At 44.4% G+C, this 27,850-nt stretch overlaps 1 protein-coding gene across 3 annotated transcripts in view; it reads right to left on the bottom strand.

The window, feature by feature from the left end:
- Positions 1-16,978: 16,978 nt before the first annotated feature.
- CLTA (clathrin light chain A) overlaps positions 16,979-27,850 on the bottom strand; it is a 60,127-nt gene continuing 49,255 nt past the window's right edge. For 2 of the 3 annotated variants that reach the window (XM_082243076.1, XM_082243077.1), the window contains one exon: positions 16,979-17,440. In XM_082243076.1, the coding sequence (XP_082099202.1) occupies positions 17,269-17,440 (172 nt within the window). In that variant the 3' untranslated portion in view covers positions 16,979-17,268. Of the gene's footprint in view, positions 17,441-20,752; positions 20,789-27,850 lie in introns of all 3 variants that reach the window. The other variant, XM_082243075.1, reaches the window with a different exon arrangement.

The following is a 27,850-nucleotide window of genomic DNA, read 5'->3' as shown; positions in this document are numbered from 1 at the left end:
GGATCTGTCCTGGGACCAATCCTGTTTAATTTATTCATAAATGACCTAGAAGAGGGGATAACCAGCACAATCTCAGGTATATGCGGATGATACTAAGCTAAGCAGGCCAATATCTTCTATACAGGGTGAAGTAACCTTACAAGCAGACCTGAACAAAATAATGGGGTGGGCAACTACATGGAAAATGAGGTTTAATGTTGCAAAATGTAAGGTAATGCACTTGGGTGTCAGAAATACAAATGCAAGTTCCTCGCTAGGGGATGAACCTCAGGATGAATCTAGAATAGAAAAGGACCTAGGAGTCCTAGTAGACAACAGGCTTAGCAATGGCATGCAATGCCAAGCTGCTGCAAGCAAAGCCAATAGAATACTAGCATGTATAAAAAAGGGGATTCACTCCAGAGATAAAACTATTATTCTTCCACTCTACAAGACTCTGGTCCGGCCACATCTTGAATATGACGTCCAGTTCTGGGCACCAGTCCTCAGAAAGGATGTGCTGGAACTAGAGAGAGTTCAGAGAAGAGCAACAAAGATAATTAGGGGAATGTAGGACATCAGCTATGAGGAAAGACTACAAGCATTAAACATTCTCTTTGGAGAAGAGACACTTGAGAGGGGATATGATATCAATTAAATTAGACACAGGGCCACTCACTGGAACTAGAAAAAAAGCGGTTTACCTTAAATCGCATTAAGGGTTCTTTACTTTTTAGAGTGGTAAGGATGTGGAATTCTCTTCCACAAGCAGTGGTATCAGCAGGGAGCATCGATAGTTTCAAAAAACTATTAGATGGGCACCTTGAAGACCACAACATACAGAGGTATACAGTGTACGGTTAACACACACACACCATAAGTTGAACTGGATGGACTGGTGTCTTTTTTCAACCTCACTAACTATGTCACTATGTAACATCACGTGATGTCAGAAGGGAGCGGTGCCACCGGGTGACATAGCTGGTGACGTAGCTGGGTGGCCCCGCCCCTTGCCTATAAAAGAACTGTTGAAGCTGAAGATTGGGCATTCTCCATTTCAACCTGTGTTGCGTTTGATATAAATATATGTCTGTTTTATGATTTTATTTCTTAGACTATACTGCATATGGAAGAATCTGTTTAGTATTTTGTGAAGGTGGTTGGTGCGCTGAGAAGTTTCTCCGCCTACCCCTGCCTCATCTGATGTCTTGGAGTCTGAATCTGGCTCAGCCACCACAGACGTGGGGCCTCCCTGCTGGATCTGTTACCTCGCACCCTGTGTCCTCGGATGATGAGGATGACATTTCTACCTGCCGCAACAGGCACTGGTGGATGCACCGGCTGTTTCAATGCGTGACACCCTGCAGTTTGGGGGTTGCAGCGGCGGCTGTGCCTGGGGCGCAGGTGGTATCTGGCACTCACATGACATCTGGAGCTGCTCTTTTTGCTGGCTGCTCATGTAGGAGGGGACCGTCTGAGACGTTCCCCTGGGGTGTCTAAGCGGCCGTTAGACATTGCCCTTTTGGGGAGTCTCTGGTACAGAGGACTGTTCCGCCTTTAGTGGACGTACGGTCTCTAGCTGAATGGGACTACTATTGTTCCAGTGGAGGAATCCCCGTCCTTTAAGGACTTGGGGGATAGGATGGCATGGGCTGTGGCCTGCGATCTGTACTCCCTGGTGTAGTCTGCACTGGGAAAAGTGTTTATGTTTGCCCTTGCCATGCAGACTCTGCCTGATGTGCAGAGTTCCACTGCCGTGACTTGTGTGTGGGGCATGTCCCCCTTGCCCTGGGGGAGCTGTTTGACCAGCTGGCGCAGGGGCTGCAATTTGTTTGCGATGCCGCGCTGGTCGAGTTTCCCTTGTATGGGTCACCTTGTTGGTTTCGGTGGTGGTTGTCCAGCGTCTACTTGACCGTAGTGTTGGTCTGCACCCAAATTAAATTGACGTCCTTTTTTTCCCACAAACAGAGCTTTCTTTTGGTGGTATTTGATCACCTGTGCGATTTTATTTTTTGCGCTATAAACAAAAAAAGAGCGTAAATTTTGAAAACATAACAATATTTTTCACATTTTTTTATATGAAATTCCCCAAAAAAAAATTTAAAAATCAAAATTTTTTAACATTTTAGGCCAATTTGTTTTCTGCTACATATTTTTGGTAAAAAAAATCGCAATAAGCGTATTTTGATTGGTTTGCGCAAAAGTTAATGAGTTTACTAACTAACGGAAAGATTTATGTCATTTTTATTGTTTTTTTTTAACTAGTAATGGCGGCGATCTGCAATTTTTTTAGCGGGACTGCGACATTGCGGCGGACAGATCGGACCCCTGACTAACATTTTTGACACTTTTGGGGGTACCAGTGACATTACTACAGTAATCAGTGCAATAAATATGCACTGTTACTGTAAAAATGACACTGGCAGGGAAGGGGTTAACTTTATTAGTGATCAAGGGGTTAAGTGTGTCTCTAGGGGCGTGATTCTAACTGTAAAGGGGCGTGGCTTGTGATGTAACAACAGAGACATACGATCCTACATAGCAGGATCGTGTAGTCTCTGAAGTTACATCAGGGAGAATGACAGGCGGCTTTGTTTACATTAGCCGCCTGCCTTTCTCCCTCTCCAGCGGGAGATCGCGAGTGACCGGCGGACATCGGAGCCGCTGGTCACTCGCGCAGGGATGTGCGGAAATGAGCGGGGGGCGGGAGCGTGCCTCCAGTGGCGCGCACGCTCGCCCCCTAGAGGCTCCTGGGTGAGCAACGTAGCCCTACGTCGGTTTGCCCAGGAGAGCCAGACTGCCGCAGTAAATAGTCGTGCGGCAGTCGGCAAGTGGTTAATGGATCTCCCTGTTCAGGGGGATCGCTTGTTTGGCGCTGCCCTGGATGACATTATATAAGGGTCTCACGGGGGGAAGAGTGTTTTCTTCCGCAGGCTAAGAAGGGTAAGTGCCTTTGTCGCAGCCGGGGTTCTTCCCTTTCAGGTCGCAAACAGTTTCTTCATCTCTTGGGGAAGGTTGATGTGGCGAAGTCCTTCCAGACTTTCATGTGTGGTTCCAAACGACCCTGGTCTGGAGAACATGAGATCATTTTTTTCCAGACCTGCAGACTAGGCCTACTCAGCCTGAAAGTGCTTCCTCACCCATCTAGGGGGTGGGGGGGAGGTCCTTGCCGGTCGAGGACCTGCAGCTGGCCCGGATCCCAGGCTGCTGGGTTCAGGAGGTCATGCGGTCCAGTTGCAAGATCTAGTCCCGATCTGTTTATTTCCAGAAAGTTTTTTTCCCTTTCAGTGTACGGCTGTCCCCGGATCGCTTACTGGCACTCTGTGGGGTAGTTCAGGCTCTGGTTCAACAAGCTGGACCAACTGGTCCTTTGATGGTTCCTGGCAAATCAAGAATTCAAGTTGGTATCGGTTCGCATGGTGGTGGCTTCCCTGCATCAGGGGGATTCCTGGCCTCCATAGACATCAAGCTGCCTACCTTCACGTCCTGTTATGTTGGGGTTCTCCATTTTTTACCGTGGGGAAAGGTCTCTGTCGGTTTGTGGCATTGCCCTTGGGTCTCGCTTATGTTACTAGGGTCTTCACAAAGGTGTGGCTCCGGTCCTGGCGCTGTTGCGCCAGCAGGGCGTATCGGTTCGGGGTTCCTGGCCCATCTGCTTCTCTGTGTGGAGTCTCCTACGGTGCTGGCAAACAAAATTGGAAGTCACCACAAGAACTCTAGAAGAGTTCAGGTGGGTTCTGAACCTTCAGAAGTCATCCATGGTCCATTCCATGAGACGACTATCTGGGCCTGACTTTGGACTCTCGGTTAGGGTGTTTTCTCCCTCCGGGGAAAAAGCTCTAGGAACTTCAGACTGCGGTTCATGTCCCGCACATGGCTGTCCCTTCGGACCTGTATGCGAGTTCTGGGACTGATGGTGCCCTTTTTTGAGACGGTCCCTTTTGCTCAGTCCCTCTCAGGGATCCTGTAGGCGATCCTTCTCGAATGGGACTAGAATCCAACCTCTCTGGACTTTCGAATCCAGCTGAGCTGGCTGACCAGGAAGTCTTGAACTGGAATCCTTCCTCCCCTTTTTCCTGAACACTTATCACCGCGGCTGCAAGCCTGTCTTGGTGGGAAGGAGTCCACGGCAGGTTCTCTGCTTCGGGACTATGGTCCCTGGAGGATCCAGGTTGCCTATCAATGTCCTGGGGCATAGAGCAATTCGGCTTTGTCTGGTTCACTGGATCGGGCACCTGCAGCTACCCGGTGCACGTTAAATTGACTACGCCACGACCATGGCTTATGTCATTCACCAAGGGGGCACCAAAGGTGTCCTTGCGGCCTTGAATGGGTCAATTCTTCGTTGGGCAGTGCGCCTTGTTCCAGCTCTTCCACTTTTTGGAAGAGCCTTAGTCGACAGGCCTTGGATGCAGGGGAATGGTCCCTTCAACTGGAGGTGTTTCTGCAGTTTGCCTTCGTTGGGGGCACTCCAGACCTAGACCTGTTGGCGTCGCATCTACTGGATAGTGCTGCAGGTTTGTGGCCCGCTCCCGGGACCCTCTGGCGGGTGCAATGGTGGCACCATAGGTTCTGTAATGGGCAAGCACCTTCGCTAGGTTCAAATTGAACGATGCCGTGGAGTTTAGCATAGTTACCTGTGCACGGCTGCCGCTAACATGGTCGCGTGTGCGCGCTCATGGATGGGCCAAGGTCAGTATCAGCTGCGGTCTGCCTTTCCTCCTCCCAAGTTGCTGCCAAAAATTTTTTGCAGGATCAAGGCGGAAGGGATTCCGGTCTTTCTCGTGGCTCTGGATGGGCCTCGCCGAGCTTGGTACGCCAGCCTGGGGGGGGGATCATGGGGGGGGGGGATACATCAGCTGTGGGATTACAGGTTATAGAAAAAATGTATGCGCCAAAAAGAGGAGGGGACATATTTAAATTGTTATGCAAACGCAGTCTTTTGGATTTTTTTTCTTTAAGATCAGATTTCCTCATGGTTTCAATCAGGAATAGGATATTACACACTTTTATGAATAATATACTTGCCTCATTTCTGATTTACCTGATGAAATTTCTCTCATTTTGTTTGGTTTTGCTCCCTTTCAGCTTTCCTGTTTTTTGTTCGCTTGTTTTTCTTGTTTAGTTGGGATTTTTTTGTGATTTTGTTTCTGTCCCCACTTCTTGTTTTGCTTTAACTAATCGTTTATTCACACTTTATCTTATAAAATTTTTTGAAGTTTGGTGGGAATCTTATAAATCTTTCAGTTTTTGGATAGACATGTACTTATATGCAATTGATATGTCTATGAAATATATGTCGGACCAAAACTGATGGTGCGTTGTCCATGCATATTATGAAAGTATAACAACTATACAGAAACTATTTTTTATTACAAGTGAAAATGGTTTTAGTTGGAGAAAACTGAATTTTTGTAAAATCTTACCTGTAAAATTCCTTTCTCTGAGTCCTCCGACAGTCGCCGCCTCTTCATATTCGTCACTAACGGGGTTATTGACCTTTTCTCCGTAGGAGTGCTAGGCAACAGAATATATTAATATCAAAGCTTTTAGCATATCCCACCCCCAGGGGGTGGTCCCCTCAGTCAATACCTCCTTGATTCCTGCATACCAACTCAAGAAAAGGAATTTTACAGGTAAGATTTTACAAAAATTTCGTTTTCTCTTACGTCCTCCGACAGTCGCCGCCTCTTCATATTCGTCACTAACGGGGACGTCCCAAAGCAGTGTAGACATGAGGGGTGGGAAAAAAAGCAGCCGCGCCTAAAGCAACGCAGGACCCACATCAGAGAAAGGAACCTTACCAAAGTAAGAGAACCAACTGGGCAACAGGAAAACGTGCTCAACAGGAGCAACAACCCAGGAAAAAAACAAGTAACCTAGGGGTAAAAACACCCCAACAGCCAAGGACCCAACAAGGGACCCTAAGGCACTGCCGCACTAAGAACTTTGCGGCCAAAAGAAGCATCTGCCGAAGCCTGAACATCCACCTTGTAAAATTTGGAGAAGGTGTGAACGGACGACCAAGTCGCCGCCTTACACACCTGGGCCACAGAAGCCCGATGATGACAGGCCCAAGACGTACTCAGAGATCTGGTAGAGTGCACCTTCACAGGCACGGGAGGAACCTTCCCCCTCAAAGCATAGGCCTGTTCAATGGTCTGTCTGATCCATTTGGCGATGGTAGAAGCCGACGCCGCCATGCCCTTCCGAGGTCCCTCAGGAAGGACAAAGAGAGAATCCGACTTGTGAAAGGATTTAGTCGATGACAGGTAAACCCTGATCGCCCTAACAACATCCAGGGAATGTAAAGCCACCTCCTTCGGATGCTTAGGCTTCGCGCAAAGCGAAGGCAAGACAATGTCCTCATTGAGGTGAAATTCAGAAATTCTCTTCGGAAGAAAAGATGGGTTAGGTCGCAAGACCACCTTATCCAAGTGAATCACCAAATACGGAGACTTGCAGGACAGGGCCGCCAGCTCCGACACCCTGCAAGCCGAAGTAATCGCCACTAAGAAGGCAACCTTCTTGGACAACAAAGCCAACGAGATCAACCTGATATTTTCAAAAGGAGCATGTTGCAACACGGACAGAACAAGGTTCAAATCCCATGGAGGCAAAGGCTCCCTCCTAGGAGGGACCAAATGTCGCACCCCTTGAACAAAGGTGCTAGTTAGACGCCACAGGACGTTGAAAAAGAACTGCCAGCGCAGAAATCTGACCCTTAATCGTGGCCAACGCCAAACGCTGGTCCATGCCCGTTTGAAGGAAAGCCAACACTCTCGACACCGAGTATGAGCGAGGGGAATACCCCCTGGACTCACACCAGGCAAAATACGCCTTCCAAGTACGGTAGTAAATCTTCCCTGAAGAGGCCTTCCTGGCCTTGATCAAAGTGGGAATGACCTCAGGGGAGAGACCCCTATCCTTCAAGACCTGGCTTTCAACAGCCAGGCCGTTAAAGCCAGCGACTGTAAAGCAGGATGGAATATCGGTCCTTGAGACAGGAGATCTTCTCGAAGTGGCAGACGCCACGGAGCGTCGACCGCCAGATTCACGAGGTCTACGTACCAAGACCGGCGAGGCCAGTCCGGTGCCCCCAGAATCACCGTTTTCGGTTCCGAGGCCAACCTGCGAAGGAACCTGGACAGCAGCTGAATCGGTGGAAAGTTTGGAAAATTTATCGTCCAGCCGAATTCCTGCAGAGTCTGCATCGTGATGGACAGGTCGTTCACCAGACCCTGATTGGTCGCGGACCGAATCAGGATATCGTCCAGATACCCCAAGACAGAGATGCCCTGGGCTCTCAGTAAAGCCAGAACCGGCGCGAGCACCTTGGTGAAAACCCGCGGAGCCGAAGCGAGACCGAAGGGTAACGCCACGAATTGATAATGATCCTCCGCAATGGCAAATCGAAGGTACCTCAGGTGACCCTCGAAAATGGGGATGTGTAGGTACGCATCCTTCAAGTCGATGGAGGCCATGAATTCCCCTGGAACCAGGGCAGCCACCACCGAGCGCAGGGATTCCATGTGAAACTTGCGAACCCGCACAAAGCGGTTCAGAGCTTTCAAGTCCAGAATCGGACGTACTTTGCCCCCCTTTCTGGGCACAGTGAAAAGAATTGGAATAGAACCCCCGAAATCTGTCCCGATGAGGCACCGGAACCACCACCCCCTGGGCCCGCAGGTCTCGCACCGCCAGGTGCAGATCCTGCAAGCGCTCCGGAGTCAGCTGAAGGTTTGAGGGGAAAAATCTGCCCGCCGGCCGAGAGAGAAACTCGATCTTGTATCCAGATCGAACGATTTCCTGAACCCACCTGTCCCGAATGCGGTCCAGCCAGGGTTGAAGAAAACCGAGCAAACGTCCCCCCACCCCAGAAACGGGTGAGGGCGCCCCTTCAGGCCGCATTGTTATGGGCAGCGGATCCGGACTGGCCGGACTTCTGCTTACCTGCCCACGGCTTCTTCTGGGAGCCTTGGCCCTTGAAGGGCTTGCCCTTATAGTGCGACCGAAAGGCACGAAAGGACCCCTGAGAGGGCCTAAACGAAGCATTCTTCTTACCGCGAACAAACTTATTCTTGTGAGATTGGGGCAAGAGAGTGCTCTTACCCCCAGAAATACCCTTTATCAGAGTATCCAAAGATTCGCCAAAAAGGCGGGATCCCGCGTAGGGCAAATTTGCCAGAGTCTTGCGAGAAGATTGGTCAACCGACCAACATTTCAACCATATCAGGCGACGGTTCAAGACTGCCACACTAGAAAGGCGCGCCGCCAAAGGGACTAAATCCAAGTCCGCATCACACAAATACATGACACCCTGATGAATCTGATCCACCATAGCCAAAGTTGTCGGCGGGGCAGAGTCAGCCACCAGAGTGCACTTGAGCACCTGCGTCCAATCCGCAATAGCCTGGGCTGCCATAATGGAAGCAAAAATAGGCTTCAGCATAGAGCCAGCAACCGTATAAGCATGACGGGCCAGAGATTCCAATCTCCTGTCCGTCGGGTCCCGGAACACCGGGGTATCCTCAGCAGGGATCGCAGTTGATTTATTCAAAATCGCCACCGCGTGATCCACCTGAGGCGGTACACACCAACGCTCATCAGTAGCCGGTGTAAAGGGATAACGCAGCTTGAACCTGCTCGGCACAGCAAAAGGCTTTTTTAAATTGCGCCATTGCTCATCAACCGCTCGCTGAAATTCCGTAGAGCAAGGAAAAACCTGCGATGTTTTGCGTTTTCTCTGCGTCCCATAAGAGGATATCAAAGCAGGAGGACATGGTTCATCCTGCAAATGCAGCGTTTGCTTGATAGAAGCAACCAACTCATCCATGAGTGCAAGCTCTTCAGACGAGCCAGGGGGAGAATTATCAACCCCTTCCACCTCAGCCTCCCGTCAGACCCCACAAAGTCTAGGGATGAGTGAGACCCTGAGAAGGGCACTCCAGCCATAGCAGCCCCATCGCCCTCTGAATCAGAGGAAATAGACACCCTGGGCCGTTTAGCGGATCGATCAGCCACCAGCATCTGCACCTGAGCAGCTAAGTTTGCCACAATAGTGGCCAGATCAGCCCCCTCGGGGGAAGCAGCAGCCCCTTGGCCCCCCCACCAGGGTGGGAGGAAACTTGCAATCCTGAGAATCCATGCCCCAGCAAAATAATTAATAAAGGGTACTGCCCCTTTAGGATCGCGGCGAGAGCTGCCCACCGCACCCACTGAACACACTGACCCCTACAGGGATAAGAAACTGGGCAAGGAATACAGGAAAAAAGGAGATATAAAACCTGGAGAGCTCACACAGGCTGCTGCACCGATCGCTGTCCCAGAGGAAAAGGAAGTGATGCAAGACTGACCTCCCCTATGAAGCCTATGCAAGGCTACACAAACATGGCTGCTCGGCTGAGGACAAAACCCTTGGCAAAGAGAACATGGCGCTGACATGTGGGATCGATCGCCGCTCAAAATGGCGGCGTTTGGCGCCAAAAACGTGTGCAGTACCTCACAGGACCTGCCACCATAAGTTTTTGCCCCATAAAAATGGCGGATCGCCGCACAGCATGTCTTAAATCCTACTGCCTCATATGACACCCAGCAGAGCGGGAGAGCCCCCCCCCCCCCACAGCCCACACACAGGCAGCAAGTGCACACAGGAGCTGACAGGGAGCACAGCAGCCACACAGACATGCAGGGTCACACAGTCCCAGACTGACACCCATATAGACAGGTCCCCACATAGAGATATACTTACCAGTCCGGATGGCGTGGGGAGCCTGCTCCAGCGACCAAACCGCAGTACTGAGGACAGGGAGTGTCGCAAGCATGACGCAGTGGAGTTGCGGTGCGAAACCGCAATGGCGTCCAGTGAGGTAGCCACCTCACCGATGGCAGGCTGGGAAGCCCCTGGCCCTGAGCCCTGGGATCCAGGGTGGCCAGACTGAGACCCAGCTCCGCACGATCATCTTCATCAGAAGAACTAACTAACGCTGGAAATAAACAGCTAAGTAAAAGAAAGAGAAAAAACTTCAAATAAAATCAAAAAAGAGAAAAGTGGCTGAGACTAAGAGCCCCAGCACAGGAACAGCCTGCACTCCTGAGCTAGGCATATGAAACTGAGTGGTATGCAGGAAGCAAGGAGGTATTGACTGAGGGGACCACCCCCTGGGGGTGGGATATGCTAAAAGCTTTGATATTAATATATTCTGTTGCCTAGCACTCCTACAGAGCAAAGGTCAATAACCCCGTTAGTGACGAATATGAAGAGGCGGCGACTGTCGGAGGGCGTAAGAGAAATAATGATTTGAGAGCTTTGTGATTTTAACTTTACTTACCTCTTTTCTGTTTGCTTTTCTTATTTTCAGAATATTATTGAAGGGAAAGAGAAAAGGAAAAGGACAGCATCAGCGCCACAGCGTCAAATGCATACTAACTATTTCAGTGAACAGAAGTAGTCTGAGGTGTTTTTGTCTCTTTTAATACCATTTTCTGTAATACAACGTTATATATATATATATATATATATATATATTTTTTTTTTTTTTTATGTTTTTTAAATATATTGTAGCCTTTGTGTTGCTTTTTTTCCTCTCTGAACATTATTACAACCCATGGATAATGTATATCTGGTGGTTTGCCTTTGTTTTGAGAGGTATATACACACGTGCATATACGTATGTATGTGTACATGCACATTTTTTTTCTTCTTTACTATGTACATTTATGCACATATACATGTGTAAATTTTGCTCACTATCTCAAACTATATTCAGAATTTTGTCAAGCTTATTGTTTTTATACAAATTGATATGTGGCAGGTTGGAGTAATTAGGCCAATTGAATTTGGGTGTGCACCCATGGGTTATGGCTTCCTGTTAGGCTGGCCATACACTATACAATTTTCTTGTTCAACTTTCCTTTAGATTTACCAAAACCATGTAATATAGGGTCAAACCTAAACACTTTCAATTTGTATGCAGTCAGGCAGGCCCTTGCACTACATAGTTTAAGGTAAATCTAAAGGAAATTGAATAAGAAAATTGTATAGTGTATGGCCAGCCTAATCTTTGCAGTGAACAAGCACGTAGCATTCATGTGAAATGAGTCTACTATATCCTACCCTGCTGTACCTTGTACCACATATGTGAATAAGGAACTTTTTCTTCATCATATCCTTTGGTGGTGTGCAACCAATTTCTTCACATATGATTTTGGGAGCCATGTCATCTGCTGGTGTTGTTCCAAGGTTTTTTCCAAGTCCAAAGTCAGCGCAGCCCTCTACCAGGACATTCTAGAGCACTTCATGCTTCCCTCTGCTGTCCAGTTTAATGGAGATGTGGATTTCATTTTTTAGCAGGACTTAGCACCTTCCAACACTGCCAAAATAACCAATACCTGGTTTAGTGATAACGGTATCACTGTGCTTGATCGACCAGCAAACTCGCCAGACCCAAACCCAATAGAGAATTAGTAGGGTATTGTCAAGAGGAAGAAGAGACATCAAAACCCAAAAATGCAGACGAGCTGAAGGTATCAAAGCAACCTGGGCTTTCATAACACCTAAGCAATGCCACAGGCTGATCGCCTCCATGCCAAGCTGCATTGATGCAGAAATTCATGCAAACGGAGCCCCGACCAAGTATTGAGTGCATACTCTATTGTACACTGACATACTTTTCAGTAAGCCGACATTTCTGTATTAAAAATCCTTTTTTTATTGGCCTTATGTAATAGTCCAGTTTTCTGGGACATTGAATTATATCACTGTGTGTGTAATGTATCTATAGAATATATGAGTTTCACTTTTTGAATTGAATTACTTAAACTTTTTGATGATATTTTAAATTATGAGAATATATATTATATATACCCCTACACACAGTATCTCAGAAGAGTACATCCCTCAGATGTTTGTAAATATTTTATTATATCTTTTCATGTGACAACACTGAAGAAATGACACTTTGCTACAATGTAAAGAAGTGAGTGTACAGCTTGTATAACAGTGTATATTTGCTGTCCCCTAAAAACAACTCAACACAGCCAATAATGTCTAAACCACTGGCAACAAAAGTGAGTACACCCCTAAGTGAAAATGTCCAAATTGGGCCCAATTAGCCATTTTACCTCGCTGGTGTCTTGTGACTCGTTAGCGTTACAAGGTCTCAGGTGTGAATGGGGAGCAGGTGTGTTCAATTTTAATTTTGCCATGAGGTGCCGTGTTAAAGTTCAACATGGAACCTCATGGCAAAAAACTCTGAGGATCCGGAAAAGAAAAAAAAAAAAAAAAAGAATTGTTAATTTACATAAAGATGGCCTAGGCCAGTGATGGCGAACCTTGACACTACATTTCCCATGGTGCTCATGCACTCTGCAGTTTTTCCAAAACATCTGGTGTGCCAAGTTTCGCCACCACTGGCCTAGGCTATAAGATTTCCAAGACCCTAAAACTGAGCTGCAGCACGGTGGCCAAGACTATACAGAGGTTTAATAGGACAGGTGCCATTCAGAACAGGCCTCGCCATGGTTAACCAAAGAAGTTGAGTGCACGTGCTCAGCATCATATCAAGAGGTTGTCTTTGGGAAATAGACATATGAGTGCTGCCAGCATTGCTGTAGAGGTTGAAGGGATTGGGGGGGGGGGGGCGGTTGGTCAGCTCAGACCATGTGGCGCACACTGCACCACATTGGTCTGCATGGCTGTCATCCCAGAAGGAAGACTCTTCTAAAGATGATGCACAAGAAAGACTGCAAACAGTTTGCTAAAGACAAGCAGACTAAAGACATGGATTACTGGAACCATGTCCTGTGGTCTGATATGACCAAGATAAACTTATTTGGTTCAGATGGTGTCAAACATGTGTGACAGCAACCAGGGTAAAAGTACAAAGACAAGTGTGTCTTACCTACAGTCAAGCATGATGGTGGAGTGTCATGGTCTGGGGCTGCATGAGTGGTACTGGCACTGGGAAGCTACAGTTCATTGAGGGAACCATGAATGCAAACATGTGCTGTGACATACTGAAGCGGAGCATGTTCTCCTCCCTTCAGAGACTGGGCCGCAGGGCAGTATTCCAACATAACGATCCCAAACAAACCTCCAAGACGACCACTGCATAGCTAAAGAAGCTGAGGGTAAAGGTGATGGACTGGCCAAACATGTCTCCAGACCTAAACCCTATTGAGCATCTGTGGGGCATCCTCAAACGGAAGGTGAAGGAGTACAAGGTCTCTAACATCCACCAGCTCCGTGAGGTCGCCATGGATGAGTGGAAGGACTCGAGTGGCAACCTGTGAAGCTCTGGTGAACTCCATGTCCAAAAGGGTTAAAGCAGTACTGCAAAATAATGGTGGCCACACAAAATATTGTCACTTTGGGCCCAATTTGGAAATTTTCACTTAGGGGTGTACTCACTTTTGTTGCCAGCAGTTTAGACATTAATGGCTGCGTGTTGGGTTTTTTTGAGGGGATAGCAAATTTACACTTTTATACAAGCTGTACACTCGCTACTTTACATTGCAGCAAAGTGTCATTACTGCAGTGTTGTCACATAATAATATAATAAAATATTTACAAAAATGTGGAGGGGTGTACTCACTTTTGTGGGATAATGTATATATGGGTTATAGGACTGCATTATTTTCATTTATTGCTTGCTTGGTTTCTGTCATCTGCCCTCTACTATACATTAGGGATGTAACGATATCGAAGATATCGCAATATCGTATCGTCGTGGTCATGTCTCGATATCGTCGTGGTTGGGTTACAATATTAAAAGGACAGGTGTCCGTCAAAAAGCAAGAGGAATAAACACAGTCCCGCGGAACAAATCATTGTTAACTACATAGACCAGAGTTTAAGGATGTTTTTTACGTTTTTTTTTTTTTCTTGCAATGTAGATATTTTGATCTTTCTGATGAAAAACGTGAACATAAGCTAAATGACAGGTCAGTGTTTTTTTTAAAGGTTTTTTGACTGACTATTTTATTTAAGTTTAAGTTATGTTCCTAAATACCAGTTTTAAAAGGCTGCCTTTATTTGCCTTGCACATTTAAACCTGACTTAACTTGATCTTTGTTTGCACTTAAAGGGAATTGCCCATTGTTTGTTTACAATTGTTCTAGCGGCTTCTTAACTTGAACATTGCACAGAAGAATCAGTTATGCAACCAAATATTACTATACAGAATATTGATGTTCCTGACTACAACTTGCACTTTAAAAGCACTATGTGATCAGTGTTTTATGTTGTCATGTATCCATAAATACAACAATTAATTGCCTGTTGACTGGCAAAAGCAGAATAAATGTCAGTATTTTTTCACTATTATCATCACAAACACTATCATGAGCTATTTAACAATACCATGAGCTTTTCCACAATATCGCAATAAATATCGTACCGTGAGGTCAATATCGAAATTGTATCGTACCGTGAGATTTTGATATCGTTACATCCCTACTATACATACGCTTTCACACAATTTATAAAAGCTTTCTAGTTGTTATACTTCCTTGTGTTGTTGATGTCCCACGTGGCGCAGGCTCCGTTTGACACCCAGCACGTAAGCAGTCTCCTGGGCTTGCCAGCTGGTTTTCTGGGATGGGTGCACTGTTTTTTGGTGCTTTTGCTGCCCTGGTCTTGGGGAGTGGCTGGTGGGTGGCGCTGTCTGCCTCAGCCATACTGGGACTGTGTGGGTCAGACTTTTTTCCCCTGGATGTTTTCTCATTTGGGTGGGTTGGACAACTACTCTGCTGGCGTCCTGGGCGTGGTGACATCATTACAGCCCCCTTTGTGCAAAGAAAGTGACGTAATGGCACACAAACAGTGGGGAGCACATATGACATATAGGAAGCAAATGTGATTCCTCCCCATATTGCAGATTGGTGCCAAATCAGTGGCGTTTCTGTATTCTGCTGAAACAATTGGCTGGTGTATCTACAGGATGTTCTTGTGTCCTAACCTACTTTCGTTTACATTGGTCTTGTGTCATTAGTGAGCCATTCTCACCTCTGACTTTACATACTAAACACACAGTTATTTAATCCTGGGAGGCTACATTGGTTATGGGAGCTCCATGTGACACCATTGTATCTGTGGCTGCTTATTTGACACTATGTATTTGGGATTTTTTTTTCCTTTATATAGCTACTTAAAATCTACTATTATATTTTTATTGTTTTGCAAAGCATAATAGTCACTAGAGTTCCTCCCATTACTGTACTGATTGTTTTGGAATGATCCTGTTGGGTATACTCTCCCCTTAGGATGTTATAGAGTTCCATATTGACATACTGTTTGATTAAAACTGTAAAAACTCTAGGCACACGTGTGTTATTTACATCCAGCTCAGGTATTTTAACCACAATAGCTCATTTGTATTGCTCCTTGTGGCATACCCTACTGTGCATTTTTATGGAACCACTGGACAAGATGTGGATCATTTTATTGATGTCTGATTGTGAGACCATTTAACAGCAATTTCAAAAAGGTACAGCAGTCTTTCATGTAAAAATCACTGAATTGTATTTGGCACCTTTTTTTTTTTGTTTGTTACTACGACCTGTTCATTTATTTAACGCTATATCCCTGAGGAAGATGCATGCAATTCAAATGTGGCAAATTCTACATTTGACCAAGTATCAAAGTTTGACTGTTTAGGACTGTTTAGGACAATCACATGGTATATGTGGTCTATAGGGGTTATGCCAATTATCAGTAAAATATCAGCCAAGATGGTTTTAATGTATGCGTTTCATGAGATTTTGTAAAAGGATTTGTAAAAGTTTTACAATAATCATTTGTTTTTTTGCAATATAGGAGCCACTGATGCCTAAATAAGGGTTTGAATATAATAGATAATTTAAAATACCAAACTAGACTGATGACCTTCCAGTTCAAGTTATTGGCAGCACAGTGCAAAGACCAAATTTGAATTTGTCTAAAACAGTGCTTTTCAACCCTTTTTCAGCCAAGGCACACATTAGAATCTCAAACAATCATGGGGCACACCAGTCTGAAGGCTCATTCACACCGGTAGATGCATCTGAGCGCATTTGCTCTTTTTACGCGTCAACCCCCCCACCTAAATCACCATCCCAGCACAAAAATTCCCCACACCCCCAAATTCCCCTCCCAGCACAAACTCCCTCTCAAAACAACCCCCACACAATTACCCCCAATGTCTTCCCTCCTAGCACAGCCCCCCCATCTGCTCCCAAATGCCCCACATAGCACAAATCCCCCTCCAAGTCCCCTATGAGTTCAAGCACAAATTGTGTCCCTACAGTAGTGACAGCAGCTCAAGAGGGAAGAGAGCCAGGAGGTGTGGGTTGTGCTTTCTATAAACCCCCCACACACACCCCCAGCTCCTCTCCGGCGATCCTTTGTTAAACAGGAGTGGGAGCACACAGTTAATGCCTGCGTACAGAAGAGGCAGAAGGCTATGCCTGCACATCCCCCCACTCCTCTTTGAAGGTTAAGAAAAGACTCCCTGTTGCCAGACATCTGTGCTATCCCTAAGAGGAGTGCGAGTGGCAACCTCAGCCTGGACTCCGGCCAGACCACACCCTCAATATGTTTCACTCCACCCCTCAGAGCGTGGTCATGGGGGGGAATCATGACTTCCCCCCGCTCCTCTTTGTACTCTTGCTGGCAAGTTCTTAGCAACCGATGAGGTCACCAGTTGACAGGACGCCACAGCAGCCAGCTCAGCTTTCTCTTTTGCCAGCAAGAGTACAGAGAGGAGCAGAGAGGGGGGGGGGGGGGCTGGTGCGGGCATAGCTCTCTGCCTCCTCTGTACATGGGAGTGAACCATGTGCTTTACCTTCTGTAGCACAGGAGCCAACATAGGATTGCTCAGATCAGGCTGTTGCCACAGCACCCCTAAGGACTCCTCAAGGCACCCCGTTTGAGAAACACTGGTCTAAGTAAATGTATTTTTACAATACTATCAAGTTGTGGTCATTCTGGAGTGGCTGTGCAAGGCTAAGTAAGTGACAATAATATTTCATATACAGACCTTTAATATCACTATTACAATCCTTCACAAATCACATTGCAATGACACAGAAGCACACGGTGAGACTATGATCATACTGGGCTTCCTCCAAAATATCTAATTTCTAAGTAAAGGGGAAGTAGAGCGAGGAGTGGACTGGCAATTACATACAATGATCAATATCAAATACATGTGTATTTTGGTCCCGAAAAAAGTAAAATATAACCAATTTCTGCAAACATAGCTTCTCTGAGATTAAAATATTGGAAGTGTCATGTTTTTCTGTTTCCTTTCAGTGAACTAGTGGAGACTGCTTGAGAGATATCAGGACTGAACGCATACGGGAGACATCTTTTGCCTGCTTGCTAGATTTGGGGTTAAAGTCACAAAGACGAGCCACTCGTTCCCATTCGGTCCCTGGGGTCGATTCTTCAACGTCGCTTACAAATGCCTCCTCAGCAGCCCTGGAATCAGCAAAGGTTTTATTAGAAAAATGTGAGCAAATGGAATATGAACATTTTACAGCTTTATTTACTGGATAATACAGCTTCAAAACAAATTATATCTGTAATACATTTATCTAACTTATGAAACTTCAGATCTGGGCGGTTTGCCGCAGAACAATGTAAGTACTAATCCTCAACATATTAAAAATAAAAACATAATGGTATTCATTATGAGTTTGAGATATACATCTCTCTCTAATATTATATATATATATATATATATATATATATATATATATATATATATATATATATATATATATATATATATATATATTCTGAGCAGGGCCCTCTTAAACCTCTTGTATTTTATTGTATTGTAACTGTATTGTCTCCCTCTAACATTGTAAAGCACTGCGTAAACTGCTGGCGCTATAGAAATCCTGAATAATAGTAAAATAAATTATATATATATAATCTATATCGACTCCCCCATCTGGTTTGCGGTCTCCTTGTTTTGACTTCTCCTCAGTCTTCTTCTATAGTCTCCGTCACTAAAAACAGCAGTTGGCGGCTTGCTAGCTATGCCCAAGTTGCTCATCTTAATGTACTCTAAAGCTGGATACACACTATCCCAACTTTTGTGGTTAGATTTCCTTCAGATTTACCCTATGTAGTGCAAGGGCCTGCCAGATTGCATACAAATTGAAAGTGTTTAGGTTTGACCTCATATTATCTGGTTTTGGTAAGTCTAAAGGAAAAAGTCTTCAGAAAATCTTAGTGTGTATGGCCCATAAGTTTCCACTTTCCCTTGATGCTCTCCACTTCTTTTCCTGCTCTCCACTTCTTTTCCTGCTAGGAGACCCTCTTACACAGTACCCATGGAATACAAATATCTTACGTTTTCATGCCATCTTATTTTAAGATAACATTACAAGACAAAGGGTGCATTCACACTTTCTAATGCACCTGGTCTGCAACCAGCCATGAGAACCCCAGCGGGCTCCCAGTGATCAGCTGCGATTAGGCAGCTCTATTGAAAGCAACCGATGGCTCTCACAGCTAATTGTGCCTACACATTTGTAATAACTTAAGCAGCGATCATATGCGAGTGAACAGGCCTCGACCAGGCCATTCACTCACATGTAAACCCCGCTGGGGTTCTCAGAGCCCATCGCAGACAGGATGCATTTGTATGTGTGAATGCACCCTAAAGCCCCATACTATCCTCCATTATGCTCAACTAGGATTTTGCTGAAACTTGGATACAATTTCTACGTTTACAAATTGTACCTTTAGGATAGTTCTCTGTATATAATGACCATGATGGATGTACTTATGTAATATTTGGAAAGATTACATTTTCTTGAAGATGGACTCTGTGCTTTAAATACTTTCTATTGTAAATTATACATAATGTCACAAAAATAAAGACTGGAAAAAAATGAAAGACCAACAGTACTAATAACTTAGGGACATTGCATTTACCTTAAATGGTTAGTTCACCTTTACCAAAAAAACTGCCTAGGCAGACAAGGGATGCCTTTAGATAAAAAAAAAAAAACACAAGCTAGGCAACTTTGACCAAAGTTGAATAATGCCCTGGCTGTAGGTGTAGGCCATTTACATACCTCATGAAGTCTTGATGTCTGACTGGAAAACTCCCAGGATGTTGCTAATGGAGGCCCAGCTATTACTATTCACCTTCACAGGAGCTGTCAAACTCTGAGCTCAGAACTACTACTTTAGTGCCGGTTCACACTATAGCGTGTGCGGCGATCGCATGTAATATCAGAGCGCACTACTCCTTCATTACATGCGATCGGATGTGCAGTGCGAATTCAGCCACTTTGTATGGCTAAATTCGCACTGCACCCGCACAAAACTCGCACATGACCCTTTTTTTCAGCCGCATCAGGATTGGATCGCACAGTGGTTCACACTTGTGCGATCCGATCCTGTGCGAACTGTCAGATCGCACTGCGTTATACGATCAAACTGGGGTGTCGTTAACATTTAATTGACACCCCCTGCGTATCGCATATGGCAGTGTGAACTGCCAGATGTGCGTTTGCGATGCGGGAACAGGCTGCAAATTTGCAGCCTTCTCGCATTGCACAAGTGTGACTCGGGACTTAGGGGAGAGAAAGGGCGTGTGAGGTGATTTGAATCAGAGAAAAAGCTCACTGGTGTGATAGTAAGAGTAATAACTGGTCCTACCTTAGCAATGCCCTAGCAACATCCTGGGAGTTTTCAAGTCAAGCTTCAAGACTTCATGAGGTATGTAAATGGTCTACACCTATGCCAAGGGCATTATTCAACAATCAAAGCTGCAGTTTGTTTATATCTACAGAAATCCCTCATCTTCATATGTGGTTTTTGTAAAGATTTCGAGAACCTTTCGAGTTCTAAACAAATTTAAAGTGTGTCTTACCTAATCATAACTATGCGAGGTTAAAATGCGTGGGAAGGTAAAGCCTATGGGGAGGAACTCCTAATGTCAAATCTACAACAGGCAGGTCATATACCCCATTGTATCTGCCACATTCCTCATAAAACAATTCTGATGTGGACAAATCCATGTCATTTGTAAAGCCCAGCACACTATGTTGCTATACATTTAAAAAAAAACTGCAAATGCAAATTTTCTTTGAAGCATAGGTCATGATACAAACACCAAAGTCAATAGAGAACAGCTGCAGCTAAAATTGAAGCTCCTATTAGAACACATAAAATATCTGTATCACATAATAACAGTGAATGACAAAAGGGTAAAGGAGTTGCAAAGCTGTACTAGAATGAAAGCAATAATCTAATTGGCTGCTAAGACTTATTGCTTCAAATTTGCCTACTTCCACTTTCACAGCCAGAAATAAAGTGTACTGTAGGAATCATTTTCACAAAGATAAGCAGACATGTATAGCAGACAAGCAGGACTTGTAGCAACGAACCTACAACTGGTTGCAGTCAACTTACAGTCTAGTTGCAGTTTACCTTATTAAAGTTTTGGGATATTCTAAAAGCTTCTAGTGTTCTAATCTACAAAGCCTAGCAGTTAAAGCCACCCCACAAAATGCCCTCAATTTACAAAAGCATCCAAACCTTTTTATTTAATGTTAAAACAAGCACAAACGGATAAGAAGAAATGCGACATGTAGATAACCCAGGAAAGCAAATTGAAGCGCTACAATGAAGATGGGCATTTCATGGTGAGGCATGGACACATCTGGACTCAGGATGGGCAACATCACTGCAGACAGGTCACTACGACACTAGCACTAACCATGGGACAGACGGGTTAAGGGGGGCAGTGAGAAGAGTTTACTTAACTGTTCTAGGCTGTAGCAAGGATGGTTTATGTTTGTGCTTAAAAAAGTGAAGAGAAGAAATAAAAAAAGAAGAAAAAAGTTTAAGTCATATATAGAAAATGAAAATGAAGTTAATGTTGATGGCAAGTGGGACATGCATAATGGTATTCAGCTGGCATGCTACCAGGTAACTTTTCTTTTAAGTACCAGATATGCCTAAAAGGAGACTCTAATCTTTGGTGTCAACTGGGTCTAAAGAGATCTTTTATGAAGGTTTTCTTTTAAGAACACAACATTTCTGAAATACACATAAAACTGTACGATGTTTCTAATTATCCACACATCACAAAAAAAAAAAAAAAAAAAAAAAATTTAAAGCCAAACTTAGAACCATAAGCCTATTCTCCAGTGCGCAAAGCTCCATGCTAAGCTGAAGTCCTTCAAAAGCAGTTGTATATTGTATATTTTTTGTAAGCTCCTAGTTTAGTTTTTATTGCAGTGTTTACCAGTTTTTTTTAATATGACCTTCACATTTTTACATGTTTGTTCTTCCATATGTTTGTTTGGTATTAAAGTGATTGTACAGCTTTATTTTTCCTCTATACAATGATTTTGCACAGAGTGGCCCCTTACCTCCTCTGGAGTCCCCCACCGGCGCTGTCCAATCCTTATATCCACCATGTGCCAACATAACAAGTCAACAAAAGTGAGTACACCCCTAAGTGAAAATGTCCAAATTGGTCAAATATGTCCAAAGTGTCAATATTGTGTGTGGCCACTATTATTTTCCAGCACTGCTTTAACCCTCTTGGGCATGGAGTTCACCAGAGCTTCACAGGTTGTTACTGGAGTCCTCTTTCACTCCTCCATGACGACATCACGGAGTTGGTGGATGTTCGAGACCTTGCGCTCCACCACCTTCTGTTTGAGGATGCCCCATAGATGCTCAATAGGGTTTAGGTCTGGAGACATGCTTGGCAAGTCCATCACCTTTACCCCCAGCTTCTTTAGCAAGGCAGTGGTCATCTTGGAGGTGTGTTTGAGGTCGTTAGGTTGGAATACTGCCCAGTCTCCGAAGGGAGGGGATTATGCTCTGCTTCAGTTTGTCACAAGTACATGTTGGCATTCATGGTTCCCTCAATGAACTATAGCTCCCCAGTGCCGGCAGCATTCATGGAGCCCCAGACCATGACACTTCCAACACCATGCTTGACTGTAGGCAAGACAAACTTGTCTTTGTACTCCTCACCCGGTTGCCACCACACACGCTTGACACCATCTGAACCAAATAAGTTTATCTTGGTCTCATCAGACCACAGGACATGGTTCAAGTAATCCATGTCCTTAGTCTGCTTTTCTTAAGCCAACTGTTTGCAGACTTTCTTGTGCATCATCTTTAGTAGAGGCTTCCTTCTGGGACAACAGCCATGCAGACCAATTTGATGCAGTGTGCGGTGTATGGTCTGAGCACTAACAGGCTGGCCCCCCAACCCTTCAACCTCTGCAGCAATGCTGGCAGCACTCATACGTCTTTTTCCCAAAGACAACCACTGGATAGGATGCTGAGCATGTGCACTCAACTTCTTTGGTAGACCATGGTGAGGCCTGTTCTGAGTGGAACCTGTCCTGTTCAATCACTGTATGGTCTTGGCCACTGTGCTGCAGCTCAGTTTCAGAGTCTTGCCAATCTTCGTATAGCCTAGGCCATCTTTATGTAGAGCAACAATTCTTTTTTTTCAGATCCTCAGAGAGCTCTTTGCCATGAGGTGCCATGTTGAACTTCCAGTGACCAGTATGAGAGAGAGAGTGATAACACCAAATTTAACACACCTGCTCCCCATTCCCACCTGGGACCTTGTAACACTAGCCACGACACTGGGGAGGGAAATGGCTAATTGGGCCCAATTTGGACATTTTCACTTAGGGGTGTACTCACTTTTGTTGCCAGTTGTTTAGACATGAATGGCTGTGTGTTGAGTTATTTTGAGGGGACAGAAAATTAACACTGTTATACAAGCTGTGCACTACTTTACATTGTAGCATTGTGTCATTTCTTCAGTGTTGTCACATGAAAAGATAAAATATTTACAAAAATGTGAGGGGTGTACTCACTTTTGTGAGATACTGTACATACACATACCAGGGCCAAGTTATACAGGAGCCATGTCTTTGGAGTGTGGAAGGAAACCAGAGTACCCAGAAGAAACCCACGCAGGCACAGGGAGAGCATTTAAACTCCGTGCAGGTAGTACCATGGGGTTAGGATTCAAGCCGACAAGCCTAGTGCTGCCAGGCTGATATGTTAACAACTTAGCAACGGTGTTGCCCTTATAAGTTACACTTTGGCAGAAACCACAAGATAATTTGCAAGTTGTTTAGGAACCTGTACAGATGGTAAAATAAGACTACAGTTATTGTAGAAGGTAGTTGATATAGGCTAGGGTTTTTATTCTCTACATCTGCTTTAGTGAAGATGGCCTACCACAGAGTGTTAAACATACACGTCAACCTGAGCCTTAACAAATGACGACGAACTCTTTAAAAGAACTCCAACATCAGATGATATTACTATATATGATATAAGACAACATGAATACATGTAGACATGCAGTTTTCACACTTCATGAACCGAATTCAGTACATGCTTGTTATAGTAACATGGAAATAGTGAACCAACTGTAACTTACAACTTGACTCTGAAAGCTTGTGTACACTATGCTAGGCCACTCATCTGGTTTAAAGGATAGGTATATCATAAATGAAAAAGTAACCAGCAAAGCTGCAAACCCAGTTCCCCAGATTTTGCGTCAACATTTGTTACTCTATACCACAATACATGCTAAAAAGGTAGTGCGAACAGGACGGCAAGCGCTGGACCCAATGTGGCTTTAACTTCCCAGATGCTGAATTTTCCTCACATGCCTTGGCATGTGGTTGGCTCAGGAAAAGAGTTATGGCAGTAACGAATGGCAGTTTGCTAGATGCATGTCTCAAGATGAAGACAGATTCTACTATTACTTTCCAAGCCTCCTCAATGTACTTACATGTGGCACATCCCCCAAACAGAAAGCACCCCCTAGGGACACACTTAACCCTTTGATCACCCCTGGTGTTACCCCTCCTCTGCGAGTGTCATTAGTACAGTAACAGTGCATATATTTTTAGCACTGATTACTGTAGTAGTGTCACTGGTCCCCCCAAAAGTGTCAAAAATGTCAGTTAGGAGTCCGATCCGTCAGCCGCAATCCAAAAAAAATAAATAAATAAATAAATAAATAAAACAAATCTTTTCCCTGGTTTGTAGACGTGATGACTTTTGCTCAAACCAATCAATAGCCACTTATTAGGATTTTTTTTTTTAACCAAAAATATGTAGCAGAATACATATTGGCCTAAAATGATGAAAAAATTATGTTTAATTTTTTTTTTTTTTATTGGGAATGTTACATAGCAGAAAGTAAAAAAAATATATATTTTTTTGTTTATAGCGCAAAAAATAAAAAATCAGAAGTGATCGAATATCACCAAAAGAAAGATCTATTTGTGGGAAAAAAGAACATCAATTTTATTTGGGTACTTTGGAGTCACACGACGGCGCAATTTACAGTTAAAGTAATGTAGTGCCGTATTGCAAAAAATGGCCTGGTCATTAGAGGGTAAAACCTTCCAGTCCAGAATTGGTTAATCTGGTTAAACCCGATTTGTTCCTTGTGCTGTTTCTCTCTCTCTCTCTCTCCACATCCCCTCACCCCACTCCCATTTCAGATTTTTGCGGATACCAGAATCACATTCCGGGACTTACACATTTTTGAACCATGTAATTCTATTTTACAGGGATAACGATCAGATCATACCTTCCAGCTAGCTACAATCGGGTATCACTTCGATAACACAAATGATTCTTGCTCTAGGTTACCTATTCACAAATACAGTTTCTAAGCCATAAGTTTGGCCAAGTGCTTGCCTAAAGCCTCGTACACACTACTAGTTTTTATTTTTTTGGTTCAACCCACTGGGGTCAAAGCCGCTGTAGTAACAATCCAATGTTAGTACAGCAATCTCCCCTGATGTGCTACTGTATTGTCAGAGAGGGACAGCCCCCTGCCAGAACACTCCAGGCAGCGCTCTCAGCCAGTGGGTGAGAGAGATTATCAGGAGTTGATTGGCAGACCTTTTTCGGTCATGACCCTTTGACAGAAGTCGGCCAAAGGCAAGACGTCTGTCGGACCGGCTGCCATACACATGGCGTCATTTAACCTATTGAACCACCCAACATTCGGCTCCTGTATACTAGGCTTAAGATCACTTTCCTATATGCATACATACTGCCCAAGGGACATTGGGAAGCTTTTCTTCAGTTCCCGGTCTTAATGTTACATTGTAACACATTGGACTCGTTTAGTTCTCCAATACCACTTTTGATTTTTTACAGTATAATGCTTTCTGTAATAGTATTCTGCAAGAGAGTTTATTTTAGCATACCCCTTAAAGTAGAATTATAGGCAACATTTTCCTTTATAGAGCAACTCATTCTATCCTTCGTTCAAGTGTAAGCACTCCACATGACTAAGGAGTAATCTTTGTATACACGTCATGTGATCACAACTTCAGCACCAATCAGCACTGTGTAAGCACGGGCAGCTAGCCAAGACTTCACTATACGACATACCTATGTTCGGATTTCTACATGCTCCTCCTACCAAGCTCTTCTTGCGGTCAGCAATGAGCAGGGAAAGTTCCTGGGACCACAACACAACAGATCACAAATAAGGTATATGACAGCTTCATTTTTACGAAAGGGAAGCAGAAGGATTATGTGTACAGTACACATATTTAGAACACCTAATGCTTGTGTGTTTAATGTCACTAACTGTGCCTAATCCATACTCTGGAAGATTACCCTTTTGTCTTTAATTCTGCTGTATATTAGCAGGTAGTTCATGGTATTCAAGAGTTCTCCCGTGCCTACTGCCTCATAACTGAATATCTGCATGTGAGTTCTAAGGCACTGCTGCCGGTTTTAGGGGAGTTGAAGTGAGATTCAGTGATGTCCCCATTGTACTGCTCTCTGTTCTTGCTGGAGACTCTGACATAAGGGAGCAAAGCCCTCCTTTACAAAGATGGCTGCCTCCATAAAAAGATACAGTGCAGAGCAAGGCATGGTAACTCAGTAATGGGGAAAGCTCAGTTACAAGGAGACAATAGGCAGAACTCGGGACTAGCCTTTTTTTTTTTCCTCTTTTTCTGCACAACTTCCAGAATTTAGTTACTCTCAACCTCAGGCTCACACTATGCATCAAACGACACCTCTACTCCTGTACTATTTTCTCCAGGAAAATACACATGGCTGACCAACTCTACACAAGTAGAAGGCTTAGACTTAATAAACCTTTTATCTGACTTTTTTCATAGGGTGCCAAACATGCTACTTGCCATACTATATCATCAAGTAACAGCGTTGCCAACCTAAGACAAGAAAATGGTTAGGGCTACAGTACTCCTCTCCAAGCAACAGGGAAAGCTTTTCTGCAGTTCACAGGGAGACCTGAGCAGGGAGGATGACACTGCTTGAAATTGCAGTGCAGTAGAAATATATATATCTGGGAGCATCAAGAGTTTTTTTTTTTTTGCACTTGTATAAGATCTACCAAATAATTACAGAGGTATATTTAACAGAACAAAATAAGAGTTTCATGGTTAGACTCTGCATACACTTCCTTGGTGTGCTTGGGGAGACCATTAAAAGCAGAACTAAACTAACCACCGTTTCCCTGGACCATTGCATACAAGGCAAGCCCCGTGAATGATTACTGTGACATTTGCCTATGCTCTCTACCAAAATGTCGATTCATAAAATATCTGGAAGACGGCAGATTGTGACGAAATGCGTCAAGTTGTGAGGCGTGCTGACGTCACCACGTATTGTGTTCCCGGAAGAAAGGGCCGAGAGTATCCAGTCGGCCGGCTGTGTTTTCCATGCATGCGGTTTTATGCCGCAAAAATTGTAAGTGCGATCTTTTACTTAAAAATAAAGTTATAAGTGATTTTGTATTATGGCAAATTTCCTCTTATATTTTCGGGGAATGTCACTTTGCAAAAGGATTTGAAGTAGGACCATCACCACAAGGCTCTTTGAGACTACATCCTAAATCGCACATCCCTCTTGGAGGAATAGGAGGTCCTGGCTGGGTGAAGCCAAAAGTGCTACTGACCTCACACCTAAGAGGTCCAATTTGTCTGGTAAGCAAGCATTTCTGATTTGGTGGAGGTGCATCATTACTTTTCTGGCAGCGGGTTTATTATCACGTGGAGGATTTTTTTTCTTTCATTTAATTTGCACTGGTGTTTATCACAGCAGTGAAAGGATTTTTTACTTTTTGGTTCAATGTACATTGATTGATGCACAACCAATGTACACCCAACATTCGGAGGATAATGGGAGGCAGAGAGATGGGTTTATACTGGTAAAAACAAAGAGCAGCAGTTTCTTGGCATCTGGTCTGGTTGGATGTATTACTCATTGGAAATTGGCAAACTTTTCACCAAATTTACTCCAATGTTACTCTATACCTGGTCAAGATCATCTGACATAGTGCCAGGAAAAGCCTGATCTGCCCCTCGTTTATGCCCGCTGCTGTGGAATCGCTCACAATCCTTTACCAGTCTTGGGTTAGACTGATGCATTGTTTTCCAAGTGATGTAGAGAGAGGGGTTATAGCTTTGACACGTTTTTTTTGGATCAAGTTAACCAGGTTATCCCACCTATTCTGTTTATTGTATTTTACATTGAGCTTGATTTTTACTTTTGATTAGCTGATAAGCAGTCAAGCCTCCAGCCCCAAACATGGGTCCATCCTAATCTATTACTAGATCTATGTTTATTCAGAGACGGGTGGTAACTGTAGTATTATACATGTACATGATTTACCACTTCTGTTTGTGTTTATACTAAGAGGTTCAGTTTAGAGATGGTTTTGGGATGGTGGGATTTTGTGAACGTTACGAATGTTACTGGAAAGGTTTCAATAAGAGACATACTTGCCTGTACGGATGTGGGGTTTATCCTTACCGCCTGTCTGGATGCCTGTTTTTTCTGCTGGTGTAGACCGCTATTTTGTAT

The sequence above is a fragment of the Pelophylax lessonae genome (genome assembly GCF_965119305.1).
Source record: "Pelophylax lessonae genome assembly, chromosome: 1".
In the NCBI taxonomy this organism is placed as follows: Eukaryota; Metazoa; Chordata; class Amphibia; order Anura; family Ranidae; genus Pelophylax; species Pelophylax lessonae.
The sequence above is the reverse complement of the archived record's forward strand: the minus strand, read 5'-3'. Positions and strand labels throughout refer to the sequence as shown.